The sequence below is a fragment of the Protopterus annectens genome, chromosome 1.part1 (genome assembly GCF_019279795.1).
Source record: "Protopterus annectens isolate FY-2018-M chromosome 1.part1, PAN1.0, whole genome shotgun sequence".
Classification (NCBI taxonomy): Eukaryota; Metazoa; Chordata; order Ceratodontiformes; family Protopteridae; genus Protopterus; species Protopterus annectens.
The window spans coordinates 1,096,284,056-1,096,307,717 of NC_056726.1; the positions used below are offsets into that span (position 1 = coordinate 1,096,284,056).

At 41.9% G+C, this 23,662-nt stretch overlaps 1 protein-coding gene across 1 annotated transcript in view; it reads right to left on the reverse strand.

Moving 5' to 3' along the window:
* Positions 1-5,841: 5,841 nt before the first annotated feature.
* Positions 5,842-23,662, reverse strand: part of LOC122815448 (acetylserotonin O-methyltransferase-like) — a 485,689-nt gene continuing 467,868 nt past the window's right edge. The window contains exon 8 of the mRNA XM_044087953.1: positions 5,842-6,307. Coding sequence (XP_043943888.1) covers positions 6,090-6,307 — 218 coding nt within the window. The 3' untranslated portion in view covers positions 5,842-6,089. The remainder of the gene's footprint in view (positions 6,308-23,662) is intronic.

The following is a 23,662-nucleotide window of genomic DNA, read 5'->3' on the forward strand; positions in this document are numbered from 1 at the left end:
CTAGACTGGCTGGAATTCCAAAACCATCTGATAATCCCCCAACTCACAATTGCCCACAAAATATTTTACCAACTCAATAATACCCCTATACTCTCAAAACTATTAATCCCATATAATAATCTGAACTCCTTATGTTCTTCGAGCAAACTCCTTGCTAGCTTATCAAAGTCTAATAATATAGCTGGTGACTCTCTATTTACTAACACAGTTGGAAAAAACTGGAACCTGTTACCCAATGAACTAACCCTAATTACATCCTTGCCACTCTTTAAACAAAAACTTAAAAAACACCTCCAAATGCACTGGCTATGCCCTTGTAGTAACCCTGACTAACAACCGTCTTCACCCCTGTTTCTTTCCTCTTCTAACTAAAATTCCAAACATTTAAATGCTTAGTCTTGTAATTAAGACTGACACTATTTAAACTCCAGTCTACTTATTGCTTAAATCCTTCAACCTGATGTGAACTACTGAACATAACTCTTACTGTATTATATCTGTTTTAGCTTACTTAAGCAATATTATGTTCACTGTTACTTTTCTTAAGTGTTTTGATCTCTGAAATGTAATAATTACCTGTTTTATTTGGTTTATTAATCCTGTATTTACCATGTTAATATATTTTTTATACTTTTGTATATCTGTGTGGAGTTTTTCTCCCCGGGCCTCTACTGAAAATGGATATATATCCAGCTGGACTAGCCCGGTCAACAAATGTAAAATAAATAAAATAATAAATCATAGGGTGGGCTGGGATGTGTATAAATACATCATAGGGTGGCTTGGATGTGTATAAATACATCATAGTGTGGACTGGGATGTGTATAAATACATCATAGGGTGGGCTGGGATGTGTATAAATTCATCATAGGGAGGGCTGGGATGTGTATAAATACATCATAGGGTGGGCTGGGATGTGTATAAATACATCATAGGGAGGGCTGGGATGTGTATAAATACATCATAGTGTGGGCTGGAATTTATCTGCAGTAAAAATACATTCTTGGTTTTAGGTGACATTTTGTCATCTTGTCTTCTATCTATATGTGGCAGCTAGTTGGTTGAGTTTTGCATGGAAAATGCTTATGAAACATTAAACTTGGGCATGTTATTTAGAGTATCTTGCTTCTCAGAATCACGTCTCATTGATGTTCTGGTACTGCACATCACTAGCTGGTACACTGAGGCAAAAGTATTGCTGAAACACAGAGTATTGATATGAACTGCAGATAATTAAACAAGCTGTTTGTGCCAGCTGCAAACCAATTATGACTTACATGGTGCTGCATAAATGAAATTTCTGGATAAGCACAACAAAAGTTTACAGTTATCCTTGTCCATATCGGTGGGCTCTCCAGTGTTTCTCAACATTTTATGCCTGTTGCTTTACTATACTCTTTATTGAAGCTCCCAGAGAGCTGTATTAATCAGCAGCCATGGCAGCATTACTATGATGACACCCTGTTCTGTGAAACATGACGTGGTTTTAGTCCACATCATGAAATGGTTACTGCTCCTTTGAATTTTATTGAACGTCAGTGGAGTCATCTTAGCTAGGACAGTGTTTTTATTTGTTTTTTTTTTTTATTTATTTCTTAATTTATCCTTTCTTGACCAGGTTAGTTCCACTCAGGGTTGCTAGACGTCCCTATTTGGGCGGGACTGTCCCGAGATCAGCAGCCTGATCCCAAGTCCTGCACTGCCGGTTTAAATCCCGTGCAGCCTTCGCTTTGTTTGTTTTGTTTTTTTTTGATTGGCCCGTATACCGGCATACGGGCCAATCAGAAATCACTTAACACAGAGCTTCTTGTGTTTAATGTGGAACATTGCAGTTCCGCATTAAACAGAAGTAGGTCCCTGTTTAGCGATTTTTGATTGGCCCGTATACAGGTATACGGGCCAATCAAAAAATCTCAAAACAGAGCTACTTCTGTTTAATGCGTAACTGCGATGTTACGCATTAAACAGAAGTAGCTCCGTGTTTAGCGATTTTTGATTGGCCCATATACTGGTATACGGGCCAATCAAAAAATCACAAAACAGAGCTACTTCTGTTTAATGCGGAACTGCGATGTTTCGCATTAAACAGAAGTAGCTCCGTGTTTATTTATTTTTGATTGGCCCAGGCCAATCAAATAAAAAATAAACACCAAGCTAGTTTTGTTTAATGTGATGACCTTTTTTTTTTTTTCAGTCTTCACTTTGTTTGTCCCTACCTGGCCAGTCGGAAATCTGGCAACCCTGGTTCCACTATACTAGCATCTTGTTTTCTGGGGAGGCCTGACATGCTATTTATACTACTCCTTAAAATTTGGCTAGGGCATTGGGGAACTTACCCTACCCTTTTTGAAAGGTGCCATGGGATGTTAACATCCACCTGAGCTACCATCAACTCAAGCAGATGTGGCTTTGGTTTAACATCTCATATGAAAGCCAGCACTCAACATTGAACACCCCCTTATGGTGCTGGTGCCTTATTTCTTCATTTATTAGAGATGGTTGATTCAGTTAATTACAGGTTCCTAACTAGCATAATGCACCAAGTTTTTTTTTCCCCCAACAAAGTCTTCAGTGGGTCTCAAAGTTATCTTGAGCACAGGAGACAAGCTGTGAAACAGACACATTCTGTCTCCTCCCTGCCACCAGTTCTTCTTGATGCTCCCCAGTGTTCAGTACATTTTTCATTGCTTTTTTACTGAATGTGTCAATTACATAAAAGTATATTAAAAAGAATGCAAATGAATCCAGTGAACTAATTTATAGTACAGACAGACAGACAGACACACACACACTCACACACACACACACACACATGCTTTTGAAGATATAAAAGACTGACCAACATCTTCAGGTCTCTTTGATAAAATTATTTGATAAAATGATCATAAGGCCATCTACCTTATCTTAAGGAAAGAGGAAAACTACTCCAGTGCTTGTGTTTCATAGTACATGGTTATTGGTCTTGTCAACCCATCAGCTGAAGACAGCCATTAAAGCTTCAATTGTCCTGCTGGGAAAACTTCAACCAGTTCTTTACCACTATGTCAGCTGACAGCCATTGGTGGTTTGAGAACTGACATACATTATGGTTAAACAGTTTTTATTATAATTATTGGTAAAACCGTATGGGTAAATATATACCATCCATAACCATAAAAAGTGTAGTAAAGCTAGACTTTCTACTGTGTGACACCTTAAACCTCTTGTATCAGGGACAGGATGAGACATATGCAAATTACCCTTTAAGGATATCAGGTGTTTCAGCTAAATGGCAATTATGAATGCCCAAACCCTTTTCTTTTAAATGTATTTATAAACAACTTCCCCAATAAAGCAAAACCCTCTAGCTGCATACATATTCTCACAACATCATCATCACAGCATAAAAAAAATGCTTGACTTGTGGAAACACAGGGTTGTCATACCCAACTGGTGTCCATAAACATTAGGGTGTCTGCGAAATATCCCAACTAACAAACTAAAACAATGAGTAAAAAGGTCACACAAGAAAAACAACTGGTAAAAAAAAAAAAACAGAAAAAGAAAAATCTAGCAAAGCTAGACTTTCTACTGTGTGATACTTTAAACCTCTTGTATCAAAGGCAACATGGGATATATGCAAATTATCCTTTAGGGATGTCAGGTGTTTCAGCTAAATGGCAATTCTGAATGTCCATGATTTTTTTCTTTTACTTTTTACTTTTAAGTCTATTTATGGACAATTTCAGGCCAATAAAGTCAAACCTCTAGCTGTGGACATGCATGGGATAAGAAGGCAGAAACAATTATGTCCACAGCTACAGGATTTGGCTTTACTGGCCTGAAATTGTCCATAAATAGACTTAAAAGTAAAAGAAAAAAATCATGAACATTCAGAATAGCCATTTAGCTGAAATACCTGACATCCTTAAAGGGAAATTTGCATATACCCCATGTTGCCTCTGATACAAGAGGTTTAAGATATCACACTGTAGAAAGTCTAGCTTTGCTAGATTTTTCTTTTTGTGTGTTTTTTTTTACCAATTGGTTTTTCTGTGTGACCTTTTTACTCATTGGTTTAGCTTTGTAACCATGGAAACATTTGTTTTATGATTGCATATTATGGTACCATTCCATCTGTGTCTTGAACACTATTCAGAGCTGTGAAAGTATTAGGGGATTTAATAAAGGTAGACAAATAATTTAATCTAAATAATACAATTCTGATGCAGCTGTCTGTTGCTATTTGTACTGGCCCTTACTTAATATTTTTTGCATGTAATCCTATCTTTGTTTGTAATTGCACTTGCCTTACTGGCACTGGGCTTGACCGAAAATGGTTTTTAGACCAAATGACTTACATTTCCAAAGTATAAACAAATAAATAATCTTGTCACAGGATTTGTGGTAGCTGGCATTCAGTGTTATGACAATTGTTTTTTTTATTATGTTATTGGTTTGCTAATAGAGGAAACCCACTGGGCAGAAGCACCATTCCCTGCTGAAACCCAAGACTACTGCTTTGGCAAAGTGCTGTGCTGAAGATCAGACAGTTTTCAAAAGGAAACTGAGAAAATCAAATAAAGGAAAAATGTGTAATGAATTTCATTAGCAGTTCTTAGTTGTAACGCTCTCTGCTGGACTGGCACAGAAATGAGTACTAGGTGAGAGTTTTCTTTAATATAACAGGCATGGGAGTTGCATCATTCATTTCACTGAAAGCATTAGGGAATTCAGCTGTGATAATCCTGTAAGAGGATTTAATAATGCACAAGAAAAGTGTGGAATGGAATAAACAGCAATCAACACGTGGACAGTTTAGGCAAGTGGTGACCTAGAGCCATGATGGCGCACCAGTAGAGAGTGACAATGACCTTATGAAAGTAAAACTCAGACACAACAAAATGTGAAATATGACTGCAGGCCAAAGTACCAGATGCCTGGGCTGAATAAGGTGCTTAGAAGGATGAAAACGTAATGTTACAGACAGTGAAGAACATCCGCCATCTTGAAGGATGCAGTAACCACATGGCAAGCAACAACCCCTTCTTCACAATGAGGTATTTTGGGAAAAAATGTCGATCCCTTTTGCTCTGTAAATAAAATGATTGTTGCCATAGTTTGTCTAGGCATGTCATGTAGTTAAGTTCCTTTTGAAGAAAATTCACAGGATGTAAGAATGAAGGCTGTGCAACACATGCATTATATCAAGCCTCTGCTGTGCTACAGTCAGCCTTCAGAGATCTTAAAGCTTTAATTAAACACATTCTGAATAAATAAGTATGAAGAAAGAAAGATAGAAAGAAAGAAAGATAAAAAGGAAGGAAGGAAGAAAAAGAAAGAAAATTAAGACATACTGGTAGACTTCTGAGACAGAGTGCTTACATTAAAGTGTTTTCTCACACTACTGGTGCTAATAAATCACATGGGCTGATAATAATACCTTAAGATCTGAGTCTCTGATAGAAGCTTCTAAACTACACAAACACAGAAAATGTCCTTTAATTAAGTGACATAGAAAGGTACTTGTGGTCTCTGGCAGTTTTATTCTGGGTAGATTAGGACTCAGATTTACAATGGACAATTCTGTGAATGCACATCAAGCGCATATGATGTGAGATTATGTTACTAACCCAGATGTAGCTGTATAGACCAGTCAACCCATGACCTGATTGCAGAGATGGTGCATCTAGATTGCTATGGGGAGTCACTCTAAAGGTTTGAGAGAGCAAAAGATGCAATTCAAAGGCCTAAGGTAAAGCTGCACTAACAACTTGTATAACTATGGTATGACCCTGCCTTCCTCTGACTGGCGAAGAAGCACATTTATATACCTTTGTCTGTTAGAGTCACAAACCAAAAAATTGAGCAAATTTTATTATGAAATCCAAAACATACATACAAGTCAGGCAGTGAAAGAATGCAATAAAATGTCAAAACAAATTCAAACTGTGACAGATTTCCCACACTGAAATGTAAATTAAACTCTACAAAAATGCAGTAAACATGAGAAGACATGAAAAATAAAAATACATTCACAAACATTTTTTTAAGTAATTTCAATTTCAGGAATACATTTTATTATAATACAAACATGTGTTACCCAAAACTCACTTAAATGCTTTTCTGCCTATTATAACATCAAAGTATGTTCCTGTAATCTTAATTTCAACATCTTGAAATCCTGCATTTTCTAGGAGGACGGTCATCTCTTCTTCTGTGTATTCCCCTCCTTTTGATATAAGAAACATTATGAAGTTAAGAAGATTCACCAAGAGTGCATCAATGCTTTCTTTCAAGATGCATTCAACCAAAAGAACAGCGCCTCCTAGTGAAAAAAGAATAAAAGTGCATAAGTTATGCTCCACAATTTCTAGCCAATCTAATTTTTAAATACAGAGCTTCTGTCCTTGTAACTAAATGAGCCGTAGAAATGTTATTTTGACTTTAAACATAATTGTATAACATGATCTGCCCAAGTTAGCGACAAGCTGTTAAACACAAGTAACAAACTGAATTATTAAGACTTGTATGTCTCATCTGAAGGTGTTATTTTATGGAAACTAACTTAGTTATTCTTATGTCTTTTGCCCTTTCCCAATGATGCTTTTCTGTAAAGTACATACCTGCCCACTCCTGTAGGCTGCTAAGTATTTTGTTTTTAACGATTAGCTGGTCGGCACATTAGAGGAATGGACCTTCAGAATGTGGAAAAGAAAATATGCCAGCACGTGAGAGGGAATTTAACTTGGGTGTCACTGAAAGCAGTGAAAATTCTGAGTAAAAGTGTCCTATCTCTAACTTACAAATCTCATTACCTGCATTGGCATTGTCAGGGCTGGTGGGCCAAGAGTATAAACCAATCATTCTGTTATACACATAAAGCTAATCTGAAGGGTGCTTTGACTGTTTTAGCTTGCTGCAGAACTAAATATAACAATATAAGTAATATATTAATGTGTCCTGCTAGACTGATTTTGAGTTTCTATAACCACTTTAACCGTCCGTCAGTCATTTCTCTCGGAAGACATTTTTTTCTCTATTATCCTCAACAAATGTATGAATAGACATATGACTGTATTTTACAGTGATGTAGATTTGAATAACAGCTGCATGCAGATGATGTGGTATTACAGGCAGACGCTGAGTAAGAACTTCAGCAAAAGCTAGGGGAATGCAATGCAAAACTGGAAATATTTGAGTGGAAACTGAGTACAGATAAGTCAGTTGTAATGGCAGATAATGGGGAAATCAGAAGCAGTTGAGACTTGAGATAGAAGGGAAAATTATCTGGGAGGGGTGACTGGGGAGAAGGGAAGTCTGAATGACAATGTCAAAGCTGGAATCAGATGGTCTGTAGCCAGCTGGCACAGTATCAGGGGTGGGTAGTGTGTGACAGAAGAATGCCAAAAGATCTGAAAAGTAAAGTGCACAAAACAGTGGTACAACTACTACAACTATATGGTACAGAACCCTGGGCAGTAACGGCAGAACAGTTGTGGAAGCTAGGGCTGATGGAGATGAACTGCGTGAGACAGGTGGTAGGATGCAAATGAGATGGACAAAGAAATAAAGACACCAGAATAGATACCAAAGTAGCTCTAGTTAGAGAGAAGTTCAAAAAGAACAAAGAACAGTGATTCAGGCACATGTAGAAAAGCAGAAGACAATCTGATGAAGATTCGGGATGGACAGGAACATGGCAAGAGGAAATGAGGACATCCAGCAAAGAGGTGAAAGGATTGTGTACGAGAAGACCTGTGACAGTTGGCAGGACTATTGAAGAAGGTAGGAGAGTGGCACTGAGTTGTGAGAGATGACAGTTGATACAGCACCCTAAGCCCATGTAGGAAATGTGGAAAAGGAGGGGTGATGACAATGATATCGGGGTCTATATATCATATGAGCAAATCGCACAAATTGTGAATGCTCGTAATATCGAACGTACCGGACCTCAAACTTCCTATTGTGGGGGGGATGTGCCTTCTACACCCCCCACTAAATAAATATTCCAACTCCGAGATCGCACTACAGGGAGGAAATGGTAAATATTCCGTTCTTCACTGTACCGCAGTCTCAGAAAAAGCAGGTCAAGGTCTGATACGTACGATATTATGCGCGTTTGCAATTTGTGCGATTCGCTCATATGACATAGACCCTGATATTGATATGTCTATACAATGCTAATAATCTAGAATAACATCTGAGAATCGGTGCTAACATTTAACTTTCAATAAATTGACATTGCTCAGAATGTACAACAATGCATTACAAACACGTGTTCCATCTAGTCTTCATCAAGTTCGGTTTAACACTGCGCTTTAATGAAAGACAGTTAAACAGATGAGTTAAACACATAAATATCATTTCAGATCAGAAATTAACAAGTGAAGGTGATGTGGATATCTGCATCAAATACTAATTGGTGGGCAGTGCTGGGATATTCACATCACATATCAATTGGTGGGCAGTGGTGGGATATCCACATCACATATTAATTGGTGGCAGTGGTGTGGATATTGAATTCCTTTAGCCTGTGAACGGTGGTCAATAAGGAAGGTGTTTGTACCCTCAGTCAGCCACACAGTGAACATTCAGAGTTTCATATCACAATTGTTTTATTTATTTATTTTTTTAGATTAGTTAGTCAGAGAGAGCAGGCAGGGATGTCAGTAGAGGAGTATGGCAAGCTGACAAGGAGCCAGTTGGCTGAGCTGTGCCAGGCTAAAGGACTGGTGCATACCAACCTGACTAAAGGACTGGTGCATACCAACCTGACTAAAGGACTGGTGCATACCAACCTGACTAAAGGACTGGTGCATGCCAGCCTGACTAAAGGACTGGTGCATACCAACCTGACTAAAGGACTGGTGCATGCCAACTTGACTAAACAAAAATGATTGCAGCCTTGGCCACAGCTGCATCACAGACCTGCAATCAGGAGGACAACCAGGCTGGCCTTGGAGATGTACAAGTCTCAGAAAATGGACAGGTCAACCTTTCCACAGAGGACATAAAAATATGTCTACTTGAACTGGAGGTCAAGCGTTTGGAAATAGAAGCAGCGGAGAGACTGAGATGTTGGGAGGCTAAGGAAAAAGAGAAACTGTGACATATGGAAGCTGAGGAGAAAGACAGCCAGAGGTAACATGAGGAGGAGATGCTGACTCAGGGTCATGAAGGTATTGGGGAAGGGAGTAACTGAAACTCAAAAGCCACAGAGATCAGCACATTTGTTCCACAATTTACAGTGGGGGATAATTTTGACAGTTTTATTCATATGTTTGAAAGGGTATATAAACAGTATAATGTTGACCAAGGGCCCTGGGTACGGTTCCTGACCTTCTTAATCCATGGCCTAAGCTTTAACTGCTACTTCTAAATTGTCTGATAATGACTGCTTAAGTTATAATATTGTTAAAATTTGCATTTTAGATTGTTTTAAGTTAAAACATGAAGCTTATAGAAAAATGTTTTATGAGCATAGACGCAAGCAGATGAAAGTGTGTGTGAATATATTGCTGAGTTAAGCACTTATTTTCATAAATGGGTGAGTGGGTGTCAGGTCACCACTTTGGAAGGGCTGGCAGACCTTTTGAGGAGGAAACAAGCCCTTAGCATTTTGTCTGAGGACATGAGAGCCTGGTTAGCAGATAGAGAATGCAAAACAACAGATGAGTTAGGGAAAAAGGGAAACCCATACCAAGCAAGCAGGGCATCACTGCACAGGAAAGGGATATCCAGTGCTGCTCATGGGTCTAAGGGAACCCAATGGTGGGCAGCCTAAACAACCCCAACAGAGTCTACTAGTAGCAGGGTTAGCCACTAGTCCAGGTACACATCCAGGACCAAGGGTTAAATGTTTTAAATGCAACCAGTGGGGCCATGTAGCATATAGATGTCCATATAGATGTCCACAGAGGCAAGATGAGGAACAAAAGGTGGGAGAGCCAGTAAGTGGGAATGACAGAATGCCAGCAGTAAGTTGTCTGGAGACAACAAGGGTACTAAACTACCACAAGTGGGTATATCCTAGCTTAGTAAATGGGAAAAGAGACCACTGCTAAGACTGACCTAACCATTGTGAAGCCTGCAATGGTTAAAGAGGAGCACTACTTGCTTGGGCAGTCTACTCCAGTCAGAGCTTTAGGAGGAACCCCATTCCAAATACCTTTGGCTAGGGTTCATCTTGACTGGGAGGGTGGAAAAGGAAGCAAGCAAGTAGGTGTGTTTGAGGATATTCCTGCAGATGTCCTGACAGGGAATGATTTTGATCATGCAGTACCTTGTGTGCATGCAGTTATATGCAGTCAGGATTGAAGACAAGCATGTGGGTCTGGTAGCCTGGGAAAGACCCAGACAGACTGCACACTTGCAGCCAAGAGTGGTGAGGTGGTTGCTTCAGGGAGGGAGTTACCCTGTAGCAGTGAGACTGAAGGTGAGCCACAGCTGCTTGTGGGTACTGATGTTCCTTTGGACAGAGTGACAGCAAGGGCAGAGGTGAGTAGTAATACCCAGGCTGTCAATGCGGCACCACTGTCAGAGGATGCCAGACTTCCTGTGGAAGGGAAGCTGGGAAGGGTTACAAAGAAAGAGCTGAGACAGGCTCAGCTCTCAGGCAGTACATTACAAGGCCTGAGGGAGGTAGCTAGTGAGGCACCTGATTGCCAAAGAAAAGGGGAATCTGTATACTGGGACAAAGGGTTACTGTATAGAGAGTGGACCCCTGAAGGGGGGTCTACAGGGTGAGAGAATACAGCAGTGGGTAGTGCTCAGAACCTCCCATCTGGCATTTCTAGCCATAGCCCATGCTATTCCCTTTGCTGGTCATATGGGCATAAAACATACCAAAAGACATATTATGCAGAACTTTTATTGGCCTGGGATTTCCAGGGATGTAACAGGGTACTGCAGGACATGTGAGTAGTGACAAAAGGTAGGCAAGGCAGGAGACAAGGTAAAAGCTCCTTTGATGCCTTTGCCTGTGATTGAGGGCAATTTCAGGGGGTAGGCAGCTATGGATATTGTGGGGCCTCTGAGTACCTCATGTTCCACAGGGAAGAAGTATATCCTAGTTATACCTTGAGGCAGTGGCATTGTCCTCCACTGAGGCAGAAACGGTGGCAAATGTTTTGTTAGAGGTTTTCATCTGGCTTGTCTGTGGAAGTACTGTGAGGTGAAGCACCTAAATACCACCCCCTACCATCCCCAGATTAATCATCTGGTTGAGAGGTTAAACTCTACACTAAAGATACAGTGGTGCAGTGGTAGTATTGTTGCATCACTGCAAGAGGTTCTCCAGTTTTATTCTTGGCTGTGGTGCCTTTTGTGCAAAGTCTGCATGTCCTCCCTGTGTTTGTGTGGATTTTCTCCAGGTGTTCCAGTTTCCTCCCACAGTACAAAGATATGCATCTGGAGTGTTTCTCCCTGGGCCTCCGCTGAAAATTGGTGTTGTTCCAAGTCGGACTTTCTGGGTAAACAAATGTTAAATAAGACTACGTTACACACATTAGCAGGCCAGTTTAAGAGCGATTGGGACAAATATTTTCCCCATCTATTATTTGCTTACAGTGAGGTGCCCCAGGAATCCACAGTTTTTTTCACCCTTTGAGTTGCTATATGGTGATAGGGTAGGGGGACCTCTAGATTTGATTCGAGATGAGTGGGAGGATGAGTGTGAATCCCACAAGGAGGCTGTTGTGGCATATGTCCAAAATCTCAGGACAAGGCTCAGTGAACTCATGGGCTTGGTCCAAGAGAACCTGGCAGAAACCCAACAGCAGAAAATGGACTGGTATGACAGGAATGCTTGAGCTAGAGAGTATGCTGTAGGGCAGTAGGTAATGGCTCTCATTCCTGTCAGACACAACAAGCCCCAGGCAGCTTTGGAGGGACCTTTCAAAGTGGCAAGGAAGGTTAGTGATGTTAACTACATGGTAGAACTGCTAGGCAAGAGGCAGGGGCACAAACTGTACCATATTAACATGATGAAACCTTACCATGATAGGGAGGCCCTTGTGCTGAGTGTTTGCAGTACAAAGCAGAGGGAGTCTGAGGTGGATCTATGGCTACAGGGAGCCAGCCAGCCAAATTCCAAGTTACTATGGTGGAGCTTAGAGTTGCAGGCATATAATGGGACAGTGCAGCACTGTACTGGGGTCAACAATGCCAAGGCAGCTGGAATCTCAAGACAGGGAATGGGGTAAGGTATTCCCAGATAGATTCACCGTCTTAAGCAATATTTTTCATGGGGCACTTGATAAACTAGCTTGACTCTTTGGGGGTGGTCACAAAAGGAAATATTGCCAGCCTAGCATTCTGGAAGTTTGCAAATAATTATGTCATTTGTGAATATTAATATGAATATCAAAAAAATGAAATATTGCCAGCCCAGCTATCTGGAATTTTGCAATTGGTTGTGTGTCATGTGTGAATATCAACATGATTCATATGCCTGTGTTACAAATGTATTATTTATTTTATTTATTTATTTTATTTTATTTTATTTGTCATTTTTTAACCGGGTTGGTCCAACTGGGCCAAGTGGCCCATTTTCAGCGGATACCCGAGGAGAAAACTCCAGTTACAAACAAATTTACAGCAAGTTTGAATTTAACATTCAGAGATAGCAGAACATGTTACAATAGAATAATAGAATTTTTATTTATTTATTTTACATTTGTTTACTGGGATAGTCCAACTGGATACATGTCCATTTTCAGTGGAGGCCTGGGGAGAAAAGCTCCAGCAGAACAAATTACATAGATTACACAAGAAGTTAGATAACATTAGAAAATATAAGACAGTGGGCAGGATTCATGAAACCTCCGTGTAAGAGTTAGCAAGTCTTACACAGAGGCTGCAGTTAAACGGTGTGATGTCAGCATGCCATGCATATTCATGAGGGCATGCTGAATCACACCCTAGGCTAACACGGTCCGTGTAGGAAAGTAGGGGGCGTGTCCGCACGGCGAGTCCTGCAAAGGGACACGCCCCCAGAAGAATCACAGACCCGAAAGGAAACACCCACAAGCGAGTCCGCGGAAATGTCAAGAAGCACAACAGCACACATGCCCCCACAGACTATAAACCCAGCTGTAATGTAAAATGTAAAAATCAACAGTTTAATTTTTTTTTTATAATTTCAAAAATGTTTACCCGTAATTGCGCTCATTTGTGCGGGAGTGCCCTTCGCTCAGCCGCAGTTAGCACTCATTGGAAAAGCATATAAGATCTAAATATGTAAATTAAGCCAAGTAGCAATAGCGTAGCGGTAGAGACATCGGCCAAAGAGGAGGTAGTCACGGTTCGAGCCCCAACAACATAATTTTCTATTTTTAGTGAAATAAGCACGAAACAATCCCCTGACATATATGTATATGTATATATATAACTATAATTTAAGTAAAATGTAATGAAATGGGCCATGTATTTTTGAAGAAATCTGACACAATAAAAAAAAAAAGTTTATAAGTGCCCATAGCTGAGCAGCGCTCTAACAAGCTGAGTATGATTGCCCGCAGGTGAGCAGTGGTTTAACAGGTGTAATATGAGTACCCGGAATTGAGCAGTGCTTTAACACACTGAAACTGTGTGCCCATAGTTGAGCAACATTTCTCATAGCGTAATATGTGTGCTCATAGTCAAATAATGCGTCAACCAACGTAACCTGTTTGCGCGGAGCTGCGCAGCGCGCCAACCGGCTTACCGGCGGGCAACATTGAGCAACCTGTATCAAAGCTGCCTTTACACAGACACACCTCCTAGCCTGTCTAGACAGTAGTAAAATAAAAAAAGCAAGGCCCAGGCTCGAACCCAGGATACTGTGCATTATAGTCAAAGTACTGAACCACTAAGCCATGACAGCTGTACTGAAAAATGCAGTATTAGTATATATATATATAGGAATGAATGGAAATAGAAGCATGACAAAGCAGGTTTTTTTAAGCTGATACAATTCCAAAATGGCCAATCACAGATAAGTGTGGGAAAAACGGCATATATAAGCCCCATAGGCGGGAATACACAGCATAACTGATTGTGCAACCTATTTGCAGTCAGGATGGCAGGTGTAGGAGAGGGCAGTCACTTCCGAGCACAGAGGTGGGGTGTTGAGGAGTCCAAATATATGGTTTGGCTCCTAGTCCATAATCATGAGGCTTAACTCATGCAGGGCCAGGTTCTGTGGGGAGCGTACAAGGCAGAGGCATGGAACCGGTTGGCACATGATTTCACCAGTGCCACAGGCATACCAAGGACTGGTGAACAGGACTGTCACCACCATGCGGACCTGAAGAGACAAAAGCAGGACCAACTGAACTGTTGGATCCAGGAGGCCCGGCAAATGCCCAATGCCCCACTACTGAGTAAGTATCCATGTAATTATGTATGTAAGAAATTATCCTAGCTGATATTATGGAGATGTATGTTCCAATATTACTTTATTTATATTACAGCTGCAGGTGTGCATTCCGCAAATCGGCGAGCCTATGGTGATAGGCTGGAGCGGTTGCGCCACCAGACAGGTTAGTAGTTATTGTTCTGTAATTGTTATACAATAAAAGTGAGACAGCTTGTAAAAGAGTTCAGTGTAGTTACATATTAATAAAATTCAAATAACACTAGAAGGAAGATTCTGCTAGTACTGTATGATTAGATAAGTGATGCAGCCTGTAATCCAGAAATAAAAATTAAACAAGTCTGAAATCGAGATTTTCCACCTGTATTGTAATATCAGATAACCTGCTGCAGCCTGAACATTAGTGGTAAACAAGCTAAAGACAATAGACATGTGTTAAATACATCCCCTTTTAAAATCTGCCATATGAAACAAGTGAGTCTGTTGGAAAGGATTGTTGTAACCAAGTAAGACATGTTAATAACGCCTAGAATTAAGTACCATCCTGAATTGTAAAAAATAAAACAAGTGAGAGTGTGAGAAAGAGGTATGAATCGACCAAGAAAGCTGTTATAACTTTTGAATAAAGTATACTGCAGTCAGTACATAATGAAATGAATGAGACAGCCACAACCCAACAGTGAAATGTTTGTAATAAAGTACTGAAGCTGGAATGTGTCTGTCCCACAATTTAGATATGTTGCTGTACCCTTGCAATGTGGAGATAGTATGGTTGTATGAAATAATGAACATCCACAGTTGTCTAGAGCCATATAAATCAAATGTAGCAGGATGCTGTACCTGAACACAGCCAGATATGAACGTGTATGAATAAAAATGCAATGTAAATTAATGTAGCAGTAACAGTCCCATCACTAACATTCCTAAGGTTACATATAGAAAACTGTACTAAGACTTGTAGGGTATATATATCTGCAGCTACTAGAGATGTACAGCACATGTGTAGGTAGTTCAAGTTGTTAATGAAATATTTCTTCATCCTACCCTATATTCACAAATAATGCCATTCCACAACAAACTGGGTATGTGTATTCACAATTAATTCCTATGGACATTTGTCCTGTTGGTTCAAACATATTTGCACGTACGTTGATGCATGTGCCCTGTTCACATATCCAAACCTGATGGCCTGCTGCCATCAATCAACCCTGCATGATGTTGGATTGTGTACTGTTGTTCAAAATATGCATGTGTTATGCTTGCTGTTCAATGTTTGGAATTCATGGGTGTTTGGTTAATGGGAATACTGATGCATGCTGTTACAACTAATTTTGAATGGTATTGTTTGTTACTAACCCAAAATGTCATAAAATATTGCTAAACATAGGACAACAGGGAAGGCGGGTTCCAGCGGACCCACCTCTCCCACCTCAGCTGGCGAGTGCACCTGGCACTAGTGCCCAGGCCGGAACCTCCTCTGGTGGCCCTGTGCCACCTTCGGGTGGAAGCGCTGCAGGGGATGGGGCTCGTCACCCCTCTGCAAGCGTGGCCAGAGGAGACCGTCCACTCACCCTCCAAAGTGTCCGGTCTGTGGTGCGTAGCAAGATCAGGCATTCTGTGCTTGAACCCTTACGCCAGCTTGAGGCACGGGTGACGCAACTCATGGGTGTGCCTGCTGCCCGTCCTACACAGCCCCCAGCACAGCCCCGTCTTGGGCAGTGAAGGCATAGTGGAAACTGCCCATGGGTGGGGATCTCAGTTCCACTGTTGCCATCTGTGGGCTCATGGGCTCGCGATATCAAAACATCCATCCCCGTCAATTGTGTCCCCCCACATGTGTTATACTCCGCCTCTGTATGCATCTTGTTTGTCTTGTCTGTTAACCTCCCCTACCTAACTCCCCAAATATACCTACTTCCTGTACCTCACATTCCACTCTCACCTGAAAAAAAATAAAAAAAGGGCACTCTGTTCCCGCAAAAAAATTACACCCCATACATAGCTGACCATTTTGCAGACATGTCTGCTGGACATGTGAACTGGTAATTACAATTGGCTGTACAACATATTTTGTTGTCCTCACCCCTCTCTCAGGGGTGGAAGGTTTCAAATTTCACACCAAATTACACACACATATGCACAGCTGTTGCTGATAAAGAAATGGGCAGCTATGAGCCTTTCCTACATCCTTCCTGCAAATCCCGAGCTTGTTTTCCTACTGTCCTACCCTCTTTGTGCCCCCTTTTCACCACTTTCCTATCTCCCCATTTTCTTTTCTTTCAAAGAAATTAGCGCGGGTGTGCGTGAGAGTAAGCACTTTTAAGCAGTAGTAAATGGGTGTATGCTTGTGTGTGCTTAGCTAAGCGTGTGTGCGTGAAGCTAAGCGGCACTGCACATACGTGAGCACCGCGCAAACCAGGGCTAACCCGCTTACAATTGCTTGAAAGTGCCTTAGTCACTCTGAATGACAAGGCCTGTAGTCTGCTCAGCAGCAAAATAAAATTCCTCTGTCAGTCTCGAACCCAGGACCTTGGAAACACTAGTCTGCATGATTTACCACTAAGCCATGACTGATATACAAGAACTTTGTGCTGAAAGCAATATATCATGAAATAGTGGGACTGAAAGGCTACTACACAAAGTTATTCTTGTATCTTTACTGGCAATTCTTGTGGATTTGTATAACATTAGTGTGAGAAGAGAAACAGCCATGCTAGTAGGTAGCTAGTAGGTAATAATGTGACAGTAGCACCTTACAAACCACACACACTATCAGATCAGGATAAACACTGCCATATGTGAATAGGTAAGAGACCAGACCTCGCAACTGTGACTGATTTACAGGGATGTCCCTGATTTGAAAACAAATGTTAACTGTGCCCCACTGACTCCCTGTGAAATGTACTAACAGTAGGCAGAAAGGTATGGAATCCCACATAATGGTAACTGTCAATTACTTAAAGTATGCACTACTTGCATGTCAGAAATGGTGTAGTAATACATATGCTCAAAATACCCCACAGTCACAACTGCAGAATATCTGAAATATATCACGGATGTATCCCACTGATATGTACCATTCCCTGAGGCTGATAAAAGATACACCTGAGAGTATCTGAGGCCTGCAAGTGTCACAAACTCACAGGCATATCATTCTGTCTGCTGTCACACACTCTGTGAATAGCTGTAGAATAGCTTCCACAAGCACAACCTCATGTAGGAGCACAACCCAGACATATCAAAGGATGTAGCCAACTAATAAAATAAGGACAGTATAGCAGTTTACAAGCGCTGCATGTGCCTGCTATCCATAACTGTTAGTACAAAGTACAAGGCCCCACTACTGCTCAGCAAAATAAAATACCCTTGTAGGTGTCAAGCACCACACCTTGGCCAGACCAGACTGCACGCAGTACTACCAAACCACACCAAACATATAAGGAATTGCTGCTGAAAGAAATATAGCAAGCATTACAAGGAGTGAATGTAAATGGAAAATAGGAAAGCCATAGCAACACATTCCAGTAAAGACACCTAGCAGGCCTTCAAGGAGTGAATGTAAAGGCCAAATAGTGAAGCCATAGCAACAAATTGCAAAAGCCACTGCTGTATACCAGTTAATCCACAAGTCCCACAGGAAAGCACATACTCCCATTTATACGGTATTAGTATTATTAGGTGTCAGTTAACATACACACTGAGAAGAATGAACTGGAGGAAGCAACAGTCAGGCTTCAGTACAACATAGATTCATACACTCAAATGCTATGGAACAACTTGTTACCACTCCCACAAGAGGGGGAAACATACAGGACCTGATCATCACCAACATGGGGACTCTATGCTCCAGACCAGAAGTGTACCCCTCACTGGTAAGATCAGACCATAAACTAATCTCACTGGATATTCACATCCCGACCCCACCCCCTGCCCACAAAACCACAGTGTAAAACTTCTCTACAGCAGATTCCACACCCCTCAAAACTGAGGTGGAATCCTTCAAAGCCCCCGGGCCTGTGAAAAATACGGCCCAGACCACAGAATCCTTTATAAATGCATTCTATGAACACCTTCAGGAATGCATGGATTATGCAATCCCAAATAAAAACAAGACCCAATCCTCCAAAGGCAGATGTCCTGTCTGGTGGACCACAGCCATAAACAAACTATACAATAGAAGGAGGAAGCTACTACATGATAGAGCAAAATCCCAAAAAGGGGAGGCATCTCTGATCAGTGGTAGCAAAATACTACGGGCACTCATAAAATCGTCTAAGGCCAGCTTTGAGAGAAGAATTGCACAGGACGCTAAGGATAATCACAAGGCTTTCTTTAGTTATGTTAGGAACCTGGGTGGGAATTGTCAGATATGCTCAGAATTAGTTCAACATGACAAAAAACTACACCAAACCCACAGACATTGCCAACATCCTAGCTGACAGGTTCAGCGCAAACTTCTCCCCCCCAACCCACCAAAAGGGCAAATATCTATCCCAGCAGAGTGCTGCCCCCCTGACATCTCAGATGCTCAGGTAAGAGCCGCCCTCCCCAAAGCAAATAACACAGCATCAATGGGACCAGACGGTGTCCCGGGCTGCGTCCTACATGAACTCCAAGATGAGCTAAACCCAAACATAAAACTACTGTTCAATCACAGCCTTACCACAGGATATGTACCCAAAGAGTGGCGTACAGCAACAGTGGTCCCTCTACACAAAGGTGGTGCCTCAACAGATCCTGTAAACTATCGCCCCATAAGCCTGACTAGCTTGGTCTGCAAAGCTATGGAAAGGATCATCATGGACCTCATACATAAAGATATTGGGGACCTACAGACACTGGATCCTACCCAGTTTGGCTTTAAGGGCAGATCCTGCCTCTAAAACCTGGTTAATTTCTTTGAAACAGTCACCAAGGCCATTGACGAGGGGAAGGTGGTCCACACAGCCTACCTGGACCTCGCAAAAGCCTTTGAAACAATACCCCACTCGGGCATTATAGATAAGCTCACCAGCTTAAATATAAACCCCTATGTCACTAGATGGGTTGCAAACTGGCTCAAGGACAGAACCCACATGGTTAGAATTGCTGGAGCCATGTCAGACTCCAAACCAGTTACAAGTGGCATCCCACAAGGCTCAGTCCTGGGACCTCTCCTGTTCTGTATATATTTCTTGGAGGTACAGGCCAACACGGAAGGACTGTGGCTGACCAAGTTCACAGATGACTTCAAACTGGGCGCTATAATCGACTCTCCAGCCGACACAACCATCCTCCAAAAGGGCCAAATAGAAACAGACAACTGGTGCTGGAGCCATGGCCTCAAGCTAAATGCCACAAAGTGTATAGTCATCCCCTTTGGCAAAAACAAAGTGGCCACAAATGACCACATAGGTGGTAATCCATTAAGTACGGAAGAAGTAATTAGGGACATGGGGACCGAAGTTGATAGCAATCTCTCATTTGACAACCACGTGGCCAAAGTGGTTAGAAAAACATTTTATATAGCCCACCTAATCATGACGGGATTCACATCTAGATCAGGGGAGGTCATCGTGCCTCTTTACTCATCCCTCATCAGGCCCATAATTGAGTACAATGCCCCTTTTTGGATGTACCTTACCAGACACCTGCAGCAACTGGAAAGACCCCAAAAGTACCTCACCAAGAGGATCAAAGGGCTCAAACAGATGCCATATACTGCCCGGTTAACAAAACTCCATACTCAGTGGCATACCGCCTGCTCAGAGGCGATCTGTGCCAGACGTATAATGCCATGTCCAACCCGGAAGTAATGGACATGCTGCACCTCAGAAAATCCAAATCCCATCGAGCTACGCGCTTGAGAGACTTGAACATCAGCACTGACATAAATAGGACATGCTGGATGGACAGATTCATAACCCAGAGGCTCCCTTCACTCTGGAATGAAATCCCAGTCCAGGTTAGGCAGAGTCCCTCATTGACTCTCTTCAAGAGGAATCTTGATGAGTGGATGGGGGAATCATAGGTTTCCCCGGGTATCAGTTCTGTGTCAATGTTAGACAGAGGCATAGTATACTAACCTCAGAAAAGGGCATAGCAACATTAATGTAAAATGGGTGGTGAAAGCCAAACACACTCTGGCTTGGCTTATAAATGCCCTAGGGCAGATAGCCTAGTATGAACCTATGAACCTATACCCACACCCCCAGGTTGTTGCCACAGTGTGACGCATCACAGACTATCCACGTGCAACTAACAGTGGGTTAAACTGACTTCCAGTTTATAGCCTGCTACAGACCACCCTCCTAAACCCAGGAGACCCACTTGGCCTACTTAAGAATACATGAATATATGCAGGTGTCTCCAAACAACAATATATTGGGCAGCTTCATTTACCCACACACAGACTGGGAGCATTACTGTAGCTCCAACACCCTAGGTGAAAGGTTCCTAGAATCCATACACTCAAATGATATGGAACAACTTGTTACCACTCCCACAAGAGGGGAAATCATGCTGCACCTGATCATCACCAACATGTGGACTATATGCTCCAGACCAGAAGTGTATCCCTCACTGGTAAGATGACACCATAGACTACTCTCACTGTATATTCACATATCAACAGCAGCCCCTGCACAGAAAACCACAGTCAAAAAGTTGTGTAATCCAGATTCCATGTATTCACACGAGGCAGGCTTCACACATGGGAACTATTTAAGGTCACAGGTACATATGTCTATGTGGCACACACATACCTCATGTGTGCATTGACATTACTGATATAATCTATGTCATACAATATTAAGAGCAACACCCAACACACATGGACAAACTGTGTGACAAAAACACACATAGCATTTACACCTCTACCTAACTATGTTTTGACACTTGAGAGAGACGCATTAGCGGAGCGCGCTATTCGCATAACTGGTAGGATTCTCTTCTCCTGCTATACTTATAGGGTGCTGACATCATCAGTGTTTAGAAAGAGGAATGTACATCATGTAGTGTGTTCTTCTAGTTGCCAAAAGGACATTTCTTTCTAACAGAATTGTACACACCCACACTGCGCATTTGCAGGATTCAAACCCCTACCTAACTATGTTATGTCATTTGAGGGAGACGCATTAGCAGAGCACACTATTCACATTACTGGGAGGTTTCCCTTCTCCTGCTATACTTATAGGGGGCTGACATCATCAGTGTTTAGAAAGAGGAATGTGCATCATGTAGTCTGTTCTTCTAGTTGCCAAAAGGGACATTTCTTTCACACAGAATTGTACACACACACTAACCCCCCCAACACACACACACTGAGCATTTTGCAGGATTCAAACCCCTACCTAATTATGTTATGACATTTGAGAGAGATGCATTAGCAGAGCATGCTATTCACATTACTGGGAGGATTTCTTTCTCCTGCTATACTTATAGGGTGCTGACATCATCAGTGTTTAGAAAGAAGAAGAATGTGCATCATGTAGTGTGTTCTTCTAGTAGCCAAAAGGGACATTTCTTTCAAACAGAATTGCACACACACTTATCACCCCTCTCCCCAATCACACACACTGCGCATTTGCAAGATTCAAACCCCTATCTAACTGTATTATGATACTTGAGAAAGATGCATTAGCGGAGCATGCTATTCGAATTACTGGGTATCTTTTCTTCTCCTGCAGTATTTATAGGGTGCTGACATCATTATTTATAAAGAGGTATGTACATCTATTACTATCTGTCAGTAAGGGGGATAGCATATATATGCACTAACAGCCGCCTACTTCAGGGTCACATATGCACATCAGCACTGCCAGGTTATGTTTTATACCATGCTTCATGACCACAGGACCTGTAACACACAACACAACCAGTTCAGACCACCCCTCCCATATCCAGGAACCACACTTTGCTTCCCTGGGAACAGTGTAGGATATGAAGGTGTTCACATACACCATTACAGTGGTTAACTTCAGGTACAGGTATATTGAGTGGGGGAACTACTCAGGCCTCAACAACATCACCCTACAGCCACTACAGTTTGTGAATCCATGTGCTATGGCAGGACCAATCACCACAGCCACAAGGGGGAATACATATTGGACCTGACCATCTGCAACATGGGGACTCTATGTTCCAAACCAGAGGCAGACCACCATTGTTAATATCTGACCATAACCAACTTTCCCTGGACATCCATATCCCATCCCCACCCCCAGGCAAGGAAGTCACTGCAAACAAAGTATTTATCAAAAGCAGACTTTGCACTTGTGAAGACTGGGGTGGAAGACTTCAAAGGACCCATGCTGGGGGATTATACAGGACACTCTGCATAATCCTTGTCAATTGCATTCTATGAGCATCTGGAAGGTTTGCATTGTTCATGCTATCCCAAATAAACCCAAGACTCCTCCACAACAGGAGACCTGTCTGGTGTACACCAGCCATATATAAGCTGTACAATAGAAGGAGGGAGCTAATACATTACAGAGTAATATCCCACAGAGGGAGGACATCTCTGAACAGTATTGGCATGACACTTCAATCCCTCAAAATCATCACTTCAAAGTGTTGACAGTGAAATTGTCCAGACACTGCAGATAAGGCTCCCTTCAGTCTGTGATTGATGCCCAATTACTGTTATAAGTCCTCGCCAACCCTCTTCCAGCAAACACCAGCCACATGGATGTGACATTGCAAATTCAACCCCTGGGATCTCCACTGTGTCCCTGCTTGACGGAGGCACAGCACACTAGCCTTACACGGTGCCTTCTGTGACCTACTTTACAGAGACACAGCAGCCTACTGTACTGGGGAGGCAGACACCAAGCACACTCTGGCTAAGCTTGTATTCCCTAGGGCAAACAGCCTAGTACTGACCTCTACACCCATATGTTTAATTTTCAGATGCACAATATTTGTTGCTGATAAACTGTTTGCAGGTCTTTATTGCCATAGATTTCCCTGTTTCTATGAACAACTTGTGTATCTGTGGAAGATGTTTGAATAAGAGAGGGATCCACTGTTTAACTTATGTCTCTGTTGTCATTTAACTGTGTGCACTGGGCAGATTGCTGTATTGTGGGAGGTTCCTGGATTAACACATACAAATGCCAGATATGTGTGGCCAACTGCTAAACTGAGACATGGCCTAAGTGTGTTAGCATGCCCAGTTCAGGCTTTCCATGGCTTGTTGCCTGACATATGTCTTATTTATCAAAGTGTGCGAGCATGCCCAGTGTGAGCTTTCCATATGTTGAAATCTGCAGTCCACCACATTTGTGGTTTTGCTTGAACTTCAACAATATTTCACATTTATAGTTTTGTGTTGGGAGTCAT